The following is a 14,039-nucleotide window of genomic DNA, read 5'->3' as shown; positions in this document are numbered from 1 at the left end:
TTTGAGACATGCTATGGGTGCAGTAGTCATGCATCAGTCTACTCAGTTGCGGTACATCCCAGAAGATAATTTGGTTGCGGATTTTCACAGTTATCAAATCCCACCATCTTTCTCAAATGTCAGACTGACTAGATATTTTTCTAGTGACTCATCTCTCTAACCCATGGTTGGTTTATATGCCAGGAAGGAAGATCAGTGATTCAGACTCCAAACACAATGTTTTTCCAACATGAGCTCTTTGAAGACGCTTGGATGAGACACAGAGGGGCCGACAAAGACAGAAGTCTAGGTCAAGATGAAAAAACAAAAATTAAAAGTGTTCAAACCTCAAATCTTTTCTTGGCGAGGCCAGAGATCAACTATTTCAGCTGTGCCATGATATTGGATTGCGGCTTGATGAAGATCCGTTTTTAACATATATATGTGAAAGTGATGAGGCAAATAGAAATGTTTAGACACAGGTCAAAATCTTTTAAACTTTGGTATGTACATTACTTATGAATTAAATGTACAGCACAGGAGAAGGCAGCACAAGTGAAGCCAGAATTATTATTTCACAGTATTTATATAGCAACAACATATTAAACAGCACTGTGCAAAGTCCATAGTCATATTACTATACCAGTCTTACCTACACTGTCCTGTTACAGCAATTGTGCATAGGACTGTGTGGCATAGGACCCATTCTCCGAGTAAGCAGCTCTCAGTAAAAAATATGACCAAACATGCCCTCACTATTTCTCTATGAAACAAATCTGTGCAAGGAATCTTTTGCTGGTTGGTGTAGCATTTATTCTGCTATGCCAGCACAGGCTTTCCAAGCAAAAAACTGTCACAAATAATAACGCTTGGGCAGATAACCAAAATGATTTTGGGCTTTACAGCCTCAAGGCTGTTATTAAATTATTAAACTGTAACCCCGTCCAAGTGAAAAAAACATAGCTAGAGATCTGGGATGGGTAAAAATAATTCTTATATTAGTTTTTATTTTTGGGGTCTTCCTACCATCCTGTTCTGGCAAATTGGAGAGGCAGACCAATGCTCACAGAGTGCAGTGATTTTGGCCTTCAGTGGTTCCACACTTCCTTTAAATGGGATTCCAGACAACAACATGACTATGAAAGGACTATGGACTTTGTACTACGCTGCATAATATGTCAGCGCTATATAAATACTGTATAATGATTATAACAACATTTATTACAACCACTTTCCCAAGAGTCATATTCTTCACTTTTTATGCAGCAGTTTGGCTTTAAATGCTTAAATTTTTAATGTAGATATAATAAAACAAATTTGTAGGTTCTGAAAACAGATTTTTATGGCATTGATGCACAGTATACATGAAGATCTAAAAATTTGTTTGGCAGGGCTTTGCCACCTAAGGGTAATGGGATGACTAATAGAAAATATTGCTGTTACAAATATGTATATGTAATACAGTCATCAAGATATATCACAGTAAGCATGTACTGTATAAAAGTAATACATTTTCAGAATGATAAACAACTATAAACCAAACCATAGTTTCCAAAGGAACCAGTGCTCACATAAAGTGCACTTATCTTTCTAACTTCTAAAGTAACCCCCTGGAGCTGGTCTTTGTAATGTACGTATGGATTCATTTAGCTACGGTTAAATATGATCCTATCCAAATGCAAAAAGGCTCTGACACAGGATTGATGCACGATGTGGGTTAGGCTACGTTTTGCCAGGACTTGTTCCTGCGGATGGTTTTGTGGCAATACCCAGCAATTCTCAGCTCGTTAACCGCTGATCACCTCCATGCTTGTAGAGAATGAATGAGCTTCCAAAGCAGTATGGAAAGGATGATTGTTTGCCAACCATTCCAGTGAATTCTACATATGCCAGAGTCTGATTGAAGCTTCCAGTGGCCTGAAGGTCCAGCTTTATGTGTATATTCAATATGCTATACCCTAAATATTTTATTTGGGATACACTAGCAGAGAAATTAATATGCTAGAGTGTTTCTTATTCCTTTTCTGCGCTGGGTAGATTTACCCCCATTTATCCAGGTGACCATTATCAATGGGACAGTGTTTTGGCTTTAAATATCACTTTGGCTGAAATACCCAGTTTATTGATGTTTTTACCATTGCAGAGCCCTAACTCTCAGTAGCCCTAGCTCTCAGTACATTAATGTGGTGATCAGGGGGAAGAATGCCTCTTACATTGCTGGCTGGTGGTAGACCCTTACAGAATATTATTATTAAACAGGATTTATATTGCGCCAACATATTACGCAGTGCTGTATCTTAACCTCCCAACCGTTAAGCCCGTACTTTTTCGTATTAAAAAAAGTTGCAATTATCGATAACCCCGTACTTTTCTCACTCCCCACTTACCTGGTCCCGCTGTGCTCATCCAGCGTTGTGTCCATGTTCCAGCATCGTCCTCCAGCGTCGACCTCCCTCTCCAGCGTCGGGTGCCGTCTCCTATAGCAGCGGGACTGGTAAGATGCCGGCCGGCTTCTTACCTGGTCCCGCTGATCGTCCCGCGTCGTTCTCCTTCCAGCGCCGGGTGCTCTCTGAAACAAGAAGCCGGCCGGCGGAGGAAAAAAAAAGCCGTCCGGCTTCTTGTGCATGCATGGAAATTCAAATTGAAACTCATTCATTCATTTTGTATTGGATTGGATACAGGAGTTTGTATTCAATCAAATACAAAATGAGAGTTTGAATTTTGTTCTCATTTTGTATTGGATTGAATACAAAGTCCTGTATCCAATCCAATACAAAATATTAGAAAATATATTTGTGTGGTTTTGTCTATAGGTATGTGACGGACACTAGGGAGGTGTTTTAGAAAAATATATTACTATACAGTATACCGCATTATCACATTTTCAGTATTCTTCATTTATTTATGTATTCTTGTTTAAGCTGAATTTTGTGTTTTTCCTTTAATTTTATTAAAAGTAATTTTTTTTTTTTTTTTTTTTTTTATGATTGTGTGTTTCAAACATTTTTTATACTCATTATATCTACTAGACCCCTATTCGGACATATTTCTGTAAGTTACATGTCTACAATTTAAAAAAAAAATTTCATGAAAACCTGTAACGCTTTTGGTACAGAAATCTAGACCTCAGTGTAACGCCCAGGTGGTTAAATAGGGGTTGCAATTTTTGTTTTATTTTGTAACAATTGTTTTCATTTGAAAATCTTTAAATAAAAATGTAATAAATAAATAGGGGTTGCAAATGACAGAAAAATACAGACAGTGACACAGGAGGACAGGACCCTGCCCCGAAGAGTTTACAATCTAGGAAGCGGGGGAAGATATCACACAATAGGAGAGAGATAAGATAGACAAAAAAAAGATAGCCAAAGCCTGGGAGGAACAAACTGCTTATTGCTCAAGGAAATCCCAGCAACTTCTGGAGGAACCCTGGTTGGGAAACACTGCATTAGGGTGCAATGTCATTGGCATTTCCACTTTCCATGTCAATTCCGTCTCGCTGTACCATAAACTTAAATCAGATACATTTCCCCTCTGCATTATCTTTGAAATAAGTAATTACAACTCATGCAGATTTTTAATGTGAGACTTGTGACAACCACAAATCTGCTGTCATCACACAGATCAAACAAAATCCTAGCTATAGCTTTAATTTATTCTTTGTATTTCATTCTTGGTCCCCTAAAGTTAAACATATAAAAATATCAAACAAGATGCGCTGCACCATTCTCCATTGTTCTTTAGGAATAGAAATCTTTTTTAGGCACTGGGGGGAGGTCAGCATGTACAACCCAGTACTCTGCCCACCAACGAAAAGGGTGATATGCAGCCCCCCCTGGTGGCCAGTGACAAAGGAACAATGTTTCATGTGTAATCTAAACTTCATTTAAAGTAATATAAAGTGACATTTATTTCGTCACATCATACCATTTTGTTCAATTTTATTTAAATACCAAAATACCATTTTTAACCTTTTTCATTTCATCTGTTGTAACTCAGTGTTGCTGTATTCTTGTAGATATATTGTGGCAGCTTGGGGACCTTTGATGGGTTAGCTGCATTTGCTTTTTCTATTTCAAGCTAAGAAAATTTTCAGCATTTACTAAAACAATTCATACTTTGCGCATAGCAAAGTGAATTATGTCTGTGTAAGAAAGATTTCACTGTCAATGATAAAGAAAATAATGCTCTGCTGACTTCGACCATCCAATCATGTGCAAGTAAAAACCCAGCTTTTTAGATTCCCTTTTATGTAATCATTTCGCTTTGCAAAGAATACTCATTCACCAATCTGAGTGAATTATGTCTTACAATGTGATCATTCACCTTGGTAAATGTACAGCCTGTATTTCTATTAAATTAGCCCCATTTTATCTATAAAGGAGCAATCCGGGACAGGTACTGGAGTTATAGAATACTTCCCCTTCTTCCAATCTACAGTATATGTGTGTTCTGTAATACGCAGGGGTGACAATCGTGTGGAAATCTCAGGAACTTACATTAAACACTACATTTTGGCATACATAATCCTCATTTTTTCCCCCCAAGCACATAACCACTTTCAAAAGGTGTATTTATCAGACTAGAGTGAGAAAATAATGTAATTGTTGGGAATTACACACACACTATGTAACATCGGTGTTTCCGATTGTGATTGTGGCCATGCCGGCCTAGCAACATGAAACCATTCTGAATGGTTGCTATGGGCGACGAGGGTTGTTATGCTCTGATATACAAACTTCAGGCTTTTTTGTGCCTAGTAGGCCCCAAGTATGTTAAAATAAAGTACAGTATGTGCTTACTATAACACACTATAATGTATGTGGATGTCTGTTGTGGCGTGCCACAATGGCCAGAAAAGTGCAAACGTGTTTTTCAGTGCATTTATAATAAACAGGCCTCAACATGTAAATAGGTCCAGAACCAGCCATGGTCTTGAATTTTCAGTATTTAGAACTACAGGCAAATACTATTTCTCTCAGTTTACAGGCCCTGTGAATCCCAGCAAAGCATAAGCCATGGCTTCCTTTATTTCCCCTGATTCAACTACACAGCTTTTACCACAAACACTCCGCCATGTTGCCACATTCATGCTTAAGCTGCAATGACCATGGGTGAATAGTAACAGGACAGGGCAGAGCTCCGAGTGCCAGGAGTTGGTTAAAATGTATACACTATAGTGCCAGGTCACCAAACTGAGGGCACCGGAACATAAAGGAGCCATTGATGCATCAGTTTTGTACAGAAGCACAACATTGCTTTACAAACATTTACATCGCTCTCCACCTGAGCTGACACAATCTATACACAATATAAAAATGATGGTCTTACCTTTCTCTTGCAGCTTGTATATTTCAGACCACAGCCATGAGGTATCTGCATTCAGTGTTTGCTCCTAATTAACAAAACCTGATGTGCTGCACCAGTTACTAAAAAGATTTAACTCTTTGCCTTCTCTAACCATGCATGCTTTCATTGGTTTCCTCCTCCAGGAGTTTTCACCAATATTAAGATGGCATATTCATAGTTAAGTTAGCACTAAAATGTATATTCATATATATATATATATATATATATATATATATAATATATATATATATATATATATATATATATATATACACACACACACACACGTATAACTAAATATATATATACACGTTATATTGAAAATAAATATAAAAATATATACAGTAGATCAATGCAACCAATGCGTACAAACACCCAAAATACATTTATAAAAAACCAATCAGCATAAATAATAATAAGTGTTTGGAATAGTAAAGGTTTTTATGTACAGCAGGGGCATTTTTATGTTTGTACCCATTTGTTACACAACTCTACAGTATACATTTTGTTTTAAAATAACAATTGTAACATTATGTATATATGAGTGGTACCTTGCATCTTGGGTATTATATACAGTATATATAATAATATAAAAAATAATATATATAATTATATATAATTACAAATGCAGGAGTGGTACCTTGGACATTCGGTCGTATATTTACAATAATATATAAAACAAATATATATTCATATATATTTACATATGTAGGAGTGGTACCTTGGGCCTAGTGTTGTATATACAGTTTTAATGTATGTAAGAGTGGCACCTTGGGCCGTGGGATGTTCCTATAATATGGAGAGCATAGCAAGCATTTGGTGGGTACAGGTGGATTCCTTTGCTCAGGTGCATTACAGCAATGTGTGCATTACAACACGCATTGTGCTTCAGCAGTTGTTTTGATTGGCACACCATGTAGTAAGTCAATGCAACTCTAATGCAGTAACCCACAATTGTGTGTTGTAGTATGCTGCATATCCTACATATGTGTGATTTTCAGGGTGTTTAGTGCAAGGCCTCTCATTCATTTTTAAATAAGGACACCACAATGAAAGAGTAGGGAAGGGATTTAGCACCTACTGTCTAACACCTTACTAATGAGTTTTCTCTTACATGTTCCCACCATGTTCTTTCTGTGGCCTTCATTTTATGAATGGAGCACAAAATGCAGCCATGTATTTTGTGAGGTATGGAGGATTGTTATATCTGCATTCTAATATACATGAGACCCTAAGTTTGTTGTAAAGGTAACAGGCTTAACTGTTCAAATCTTCATGTCTTGTGGCAATACACTGATAGTACAGAACTCTTAATTATGGTGCACTGCAACACATATGCATCAAAACTGCGTTGCCTTAGAGCATTGGGTCCCATTCAAAGAGATCTGCACTGCAGTGTAATGTGTGTTGCAACAATGTATGTAATGTCATGCAGTATTTGAGATTTTCAGAACAATTCATGAATCCTTGAACCCTGAATTTCCATCTACAGTCATGAAATAAATGGCCAAAATGAATAATAATCAACACGACACATAGACAGTTGCGAGAGACCACTTGTTTAATGACCTTAAAATATTTTGCACTCAGCATGTGCTTTACCCTTGTCACTGCCATGTAGACACTCTGCAACACTGAAGGTTTGACACTGCCTGTAGCCAGAATCATGCAGATACAAAGACAGTATTATTAAATATTTATCACTCTATAAAAAAATATCCAAAAGTCCATCTTTGTGGTATTCTCCGCTACATAACAATTGCTGTAATCTTGGAACGAGTCTAATGTGAACCACGGCAATTCATTTTGGTGTACAATTCATGTCCTTCCCGGGATCGCTGTTGGGTGTCAAATGTTTGCTGTAAAGAAGGAGGGTAAGAATGGCTCGGAACTAACTTTTTCAATAGAGCAGTTTGTAAGAAAGAATAGATTGCTGAAAGGGAAAATTTGGTAAGTTGGTTAGTCAAACTGCCTATTTTTGCCTTCTCTTTTATAGCCTTCCCTACTATTCTGGCATCTCCTGGTTAGGTGAACAGGTTGCATTTGCGGATACACAATATCTTCTGATCCTAAAACTCACACTTTCTAATACTGTTTGTAGAATAGGTGCACTTTGCTCCGACAGCCCTAAGTTCAGCATGTAGAAGGGTGACACCTGGTATGGTCCAGTGCAGTCCAAAGAAAGTGTATGGTAACCAAGGCTGGAAATGTTGGGTTGCCAGCCTTTAGAACACGTCTGGGTGGGTGACAACACTAGACTAAATTCCAGATATATATTTGGGGTAAAGCAGGAGGCACTTCTAAACTAGCAAGGTTATTATGATATGGACTGTGCATGCCATATCACATGTGAGATTTGTGAGCTTCTAAATCAAGAATATACATATATAAAAAATTACTAATGCCTGTCCATGTACTGAATTACTTAATGTGAACATAAAGGCAACTTTTTCTATAAAGAATTCCCACTGGGATTTTTTTCTTTGGTCAGATACTTGCAGAGAATATAAATAAAAGGGGTGCTAAGTATGCTTTGCTTCTTTTTTCAGTGCTGCAGATAATCATTGATTATAACACTGGCAAAAGATACCATTTAACACTCATTTTGAAAAACCTAAATAAGTTCACTCAAAAATTGGAAACCACCAGCTGTTAACTGTAAGTTGCTTAGGGGGACAAGGAAAACGTCTGTAATTGGTCCCAATCAAAAAAGCTTGACCTTTGCAATGCTGGAACTTTTAGACATGGAAGACGGGGGCCCAGGAAGTTTACCCAGACATTTTTGGTGGTTGTCTTGCACTGGGTTATCTCTTAATGCTTCCTGACAGACCCATCCAAATCAAGTATGGCCACTTTACCTCCAGAACCTCTCCAATGGTCCTTGACACAATCTACCACATTTAACGACCATTGGGGCAGAGTTAAGCTACGTACACACTTCCAATTATTATCGTTGGTAAACGAACGACGAACGATCCTGCACGATATCTGCGAACGATCGTATAGCACCGATCCTGTACATACAGATAACGACACGATCGTTCGTAGATATTGTACACACAATAGATGCGATCGTTTGAACGATACAGGAAGTTACGTGCACCACAGGAACGTTCGTTCATCACGCATGCTCAGACCATGGACGGTCAATGAACGATCGTACACACGAACGATGGTCAACGATCATCGTCCAATCCGATCCGCCGGTCCGGTCGTTCATTTCCCACCACTTTCCTCGTTCGTCGGCGTCGTTGGTTACTTTTTTTACGAACGATTTTTGCCCAATCGATCGTTCGTCGTTCATTTTGAACGATAAAAATTGGAAGTGTGTACGCAGCTTAAGAAGGTCTGGGTCAAAGTTCAACCTTAGCACCTTTGGGTTTGTAGTTTACTTTGACACTATATAATATGTTTAACTATAAGGAGAATTTAATATTAAATATTAATGCTAGCTCTCTAATGTGGACCTTTACTTCTCCAGGTCATGTCCGAGTATCTGAAAATGCTGGTGCTTGACCACTTGTGTGGGAGAAAAGAAGGTAATCTACTTATGGTAAAAATTGTGCTGTAATAGATAAAAAAATTGTGGAAAATACACTAAATGTTTAAAAGAATGTGAATACATGGCCATTATATTTATATGAGCTGGCTGGACATTGCAAAATCATGAACTTTTAAATGGAGTATATGGCACCCCTATGTGGTGACATAATAGCCTCCACTTTTCTGGGACAGGATTCAAAAAATATTTGGGTGTATCTGTAGGAATGTGTGTCCATTTAGCCAATAGATCATTTATGATGTCAAGTATTAATATTGGATGGAAAGAACAGGCTTGCAATCAGCATTCAGTTCCATCACAAAGGCAATCAGTAGGGTTGAGGTCAGGGCTCTGAAATTTACTCACATCAAACTTATCCCTATTTATTAGACAGCGCTGCATAATATGTTGGTGCTATGTTAATCCTGTTTAATAATATTAATCACACCATGTTTTTATGGAGCTGGCTTTGTGCACAGAAGTCATGATAGAACAGAAAACATATTTATCCAAACTGTTGCCAAAAGGTTGGAAGCGCAGAATTGTCTCAAATATCCTTGTAGCATTATCCGTACCTTGAACTAATTCATTCGGGGGGTGCTCACATGCCTTTGGCCATAAAGTGTAAATATGTATAAGTTAGATAACTATACCTAAAACCAGAATTTTGTGAACAGAGAAGTAAACTCAACAATTTAACTGCCCGCAGCACTAACAAGCAAATGAGAGAGACAGTACTAGAATAATCCTCAAACAATGTCCTTTCACAAAGCACCTAAATAATCAAGGAAGAAATTTAATCTGTGTCCACACTTCTTACCCTCCTTCGTCACTGAACCTTGTTTATTATGAAATTACAGATGTGCTCTAAATTGCTCTGAGCTTGCCTCAGGTCACTGGAGAAATGATAATCTAGTGCTATTTTTTATCCCAAAAAACAAAATTCAGCTAAATTTATTTTGAGAAAAAAATGTTTAAAACATGGAAGTATTTCTGTTCAATATATTAGGCACAGGTCTGTTGTGAGTAGTGTGAGTGGTTTGAATCAGCGACAGTAGCATTTTTCTCTAATACTGATAACTGTGTTCCTTCTGGAAACCAATTAAGCGTACCCTTTAAAACCTTTGTAGATTACTAGTAAAATGACAATCGGAAGTTGGTTGCTATTGGTATAACACTTTTTGCTCCCAAAACAGGCAAATAACATTAAATTGTATCAGATCTTTGGAATCTTGGACCTCACATAACTAAGAAATCCTATGGGGCTTGAGTTATACAAAACCTACAGCGATTACAGGTTTACTTTGCAGATATTATATTAGAATACTGATCCAAACATTTAATAATCAATCACTTTGTCTTTTGTTATTAGAAAATCATTCCAAACCTGGACTATCGTTACTAAATTACTATGACCCCTGTGACCTGAAGTTAATCCAAAGTGTGGCCAATAGGAACCACTGGTCTACCTTGACTACCTTGCCATATTGTATGTTTTTTGGAAACAACATAAGCTGAAAGAAAGAAAAACTGATATATAAGTCTGGTGTAAGGTAGTCCAGCATATTAACCAGCTTCATAACTTGACCTCCTAGGAGGCCTCAAAGATGGTTTCAGCTACTGCATAAATGGCGAGCAGCCTATTTCTTGAACAGCTAGCCCCGACAGATTGGACCATCTTGGAAGTTAGTTGAAATGGAAGTGCGTTGTGCGTGGTTGTGAAGGTTGCTGTAGGCTGATTTTGATGTCACACCAAGAATTAGACTAATGGTGACCCGCAGAATAGATAAATGACAGTAGATAACATTGGCGTACGGAAGATACTTGGTAGGGGTGTAACAGGTCAGTTAGGACCATTGCTACAGAAATGTTCTAAGTGCAGGAAGAAATTCTGTACAGCACTGATTGGTTTATTCATGAAATAATAATGCTCTCAAAGACTGTAACAGCATCGTTATAACATGCTTTGCAAGATTGTTTTAGGAACGTCTACAACAATGCCATCCAACCGCTGACTGTTCCAGATTTTGTTTTCCTGCAAAGCTTCCAGTCAGTACTACTCTGTGATGTATATAGTTCTTTGTTTATTATATGGTACATCCCATTTCAAGTTCAAAACTGTTTTAGTCTTTCAGTGTACTTACATGGTGTCCTCCAAAACAGGACTTTCTTTTAAAGAGAAAGATGACTGCAATAAATGAACATCCATCTGCAATCCTGCTGCCGGACAAGAACAGAAGTCCTTTGTACAGCTTTCCATGAGCTGCTCTGGACTTTTGCTCAGGAAAGACTATTTCTTTCTAAATGATTCTTTAGGAAGAATGACAGCCGGTGCTTAAAAAGTAAGTTCTTTAAGTCTATCTGGCTGCACCAATGTTCCTGTATTGACACATAAGTAGGTGTTTAAAGGTCTTTTTGAAGGTGGCATTGCACAGAGCGTAACAAGCTGGATTTATTGTGCTGTTCACGTAGCAGAGCCAATATCCTATGTACCACACTGTTTCTGGAATGCAAGTCTCACAAAATGTATTTATGAGGACCATGACGTTGTAAGGTGTCCATGTGATGATAAATGCCAACAGAATGGCAAATATGGTCCTAGTAACTTTCTTCTCCCTCGCTGCCATCTGCCGTTTCTTCCTCACCTGATTGCGGGCAATACTTGCAAACTTTCTTGCCACATTGCCTGGACGTGTGTTTGGCAGGCCAGAATCTTTGTGCAGGGGAATTGAGCATTCAGGCACAATCTCAATGGCTGTTATGCACTCATTGCCTGTCTGCTTTGTGACAATCTTGATTTTTGACCACTTTGAAGCAGTATTCACCCTTGGGTGCAAAGACTGCATACTCTGGGTAGGAGCCAAGACAACACCAGAGGATGCGTTACTCAGCTGCTTCTCCTGAGGATTGTTGGCCATGCTGGCTGTGCTTGATTCATTTGAGGTCTCTTTCTCCTCCACTGACTGAAGGTTGGTCAGAGACTTATCTATTTTGCCATTTCTCACTCCATTCTCCTCTTCTGGTTTTGCTTCCAAAGGCTCTGATTTTGGAGGACTCTTGGTCTGTTTTATTAAAGGGCTTTTCATAGAACTAATGGGTTTCTTCTTCTCTTGTTTAGCATCTGGACAGTGCCTGCGGACTCTGCTTCTGCTAGCCAATGAAATATGAATATATAGTATGGTCATGATAACCACGGGAAGGTAGAAGGCTGCAATGGCTGTACCAAAAGTGACTGCTGGATTAGAAAGAAACTGGATGTAGCATTCATCATCTTTCACTGTCCTCTCACCCACAATGAATTGCCAAAACAGAATAGCAGGTGCCCAGAGGGCAAAGGAAAGAAGCCAGGCTGCTGCAATCATCAGCCCTGCCATCTTGGTGGTTCTTCGAGCTGGATAAGTCAGTGGTTTGGTAACACAGAAATACCGATCGAAGCTGATGATCAGAAGGTTCATTACAGAAGCATTGCTGACAACGTAGTCTAGAGCCAGCCACAGATCACACACAATGGGGCCAAGAGGCCAGTAGCCCTTAATAATGTATACAGAGTAAAGGTTCATGGAAAAAACACCAATAATAAGGTCAGCACAGGCCAAGCTGAAGAGAAAATAATTGTTCACTGTCTGCAGCTGTCGATTGACCTTGATGGAAAGCATGACCAAAATGTTTCCCACCACAGTGACTAAGCTAAGCGAGCCTGTGACTGTGGCAATGAAAATCATCTCCATTGTTTGGTACTGGTTCCTAGCATTCATCGTATAATTTGGACTTTGAGTATCAACACTTGTGGTGTTCAGCCAAGAGGTGTTTTCCATTGTAGTCGGCCAATAAGATGCGGAGAGATTGTAGAAAATATCTGCACAGAAGAAAGAAGAAAAAGGGAAAAAGTTATAGAAATTGTCACAAACATTGTCACCAAGATAATTCGACAAAGAGTATAATGCCACCAAACTTTTTTAAAATGTTGTGGAGAAGGTCAGACATGTTTTTTTTTGGTTCTTGCATAATGACTTTCAAAGATGACAGCGACTAGCATCTTAGGTCATTGTTATTAGTTAATTAGTGTGCCATTTTAATGAGCTTGACAGTTCCTTAGTCCCAATTCACTGAAGTTGCTCTATTTCTGTACAAAGTGCCACTGCTCAGGGAGTGTTTGCAAAGCTTCCATCGAAGCAAGTTTTAGACATGGGAAAGTTTCTGAAATCACTGTCTCCTCTGAAAGAAAAAGTAACTGTCTGATTTCTATGGTAATTAGTATAATTATAATCAGCTTTAATACAATGCACTGGTACACTTTTGAGTGCCATAATACTCAAGCTGCACAAGGAGAAGAAAACTTTCACCGCAGAACTGTACAGGGACATAAGAGGCAACAAGTGTGACCAAGAACAGTGTGGGCAACCAGTAGAGGTGAACGGACAACTTTCTGGGCCCCGGGGGTTTGTAGTAACTTTCCTTTGTCAGGCTCAGATGTGAAGAATCATCATTGTAAGGTTAATGTAGTTATGCTGTCATGTCTTCCCTTGGGAAATAGAATCTGCTAAATCTGGAACTGCTAAAGTAGCTATTTCATTTTGGTCATGGGCAGTGTAGAGGGAATGATTAGCCTTAGGCAACTCTTTCAGGAATATAAAGTCCAGATTTTATTTTATTTAGACTCAAAGTCAAGGCTTCCTATCTTAACTGGTATCTAAAATGATCAAACTAACTGTCCCACCAGGATCCATGCCAATTTAAAAAAGCCATTTTGTTCTTTTTTTACCAGTACCAAGTTCTAAAGAAGGGGGGTTGCTTTGAATCCCCAAAAGACATTGTTTTTTTTATAATGTAGGAGTTCAAATAAAATTAAACCTAGGCTTTATAAAGTCCGCATTTAGAACTTTCCACTAGTCAATGCTCCTCTGGTGGTGCCATCTTCTTGGTTGAGATTTTTGTTAATCTATATTAACTGTCACAACCTCTAAACTTAAGTGCAAGTTCATTAATCTCGGAATATGGAGAAATTGTTCACTGAGATACATGCCCATCTCAACGCACATTGTCGTACATGGTATGTCTCTTAAAAGCCTGCCTATTAGCAGATTTTAACATTTTAGTTTTCCACCTTAAGGTCAACATGCTTTGTGAACCTCTATATACATGTGTACAACTGCAAAGAGTCCAGATGACA

At 38.4% G+C, this 14,039-nt stretch overlaps 1 protein-coding gene across 1 annotated transcript in view; it reads right to left on the bottom strand.

Annotated features, from left to right (window-relative positions):
* Positions 1 to 6,701: 6,701 nt before the first annotated feature.
* Positions 6,702 to 14,039, bottom strand: part of CHRM4 (cholinergic receptor muscarinic 4) — a 58,500-nt gene continuing 51,162 nt past the window's right edge. The window contains exon 2 of the mRNA XM_072422034.1: positions 6,702 to 12,725. Within this exon, the coding sequence (XP_072278135.1) occupies positions 11,227 to 12,725 (1,499 nt within the window). The 3' untranslated portion in view covers positions 6,702 to 11,226. The remainder of the gene's footprint in view (positions 12,726 to 14,039) is intronic.

The sequence above is a fragment of the Pyxicephalus adspersus genome, chromosome 9 (assembly GCF_032062135.1).
Source record: "Pyxicephalus adspersus chromosome 9, UCB_Pads_2.0, whole genome shotgun sequence".
In the NCBI taxonomy this organism is placed as follows: Eukaryota; Metazoa; Chordata; class Amphibia; order Anura; family Pyxicephalidae; genus Pyxicephalus; species Pyxicephalus adspersus.
Note: the sequence above shows the minus strand (reverse complement) of the source record. Positions and strands in the feature narration are given on the sequence as shown.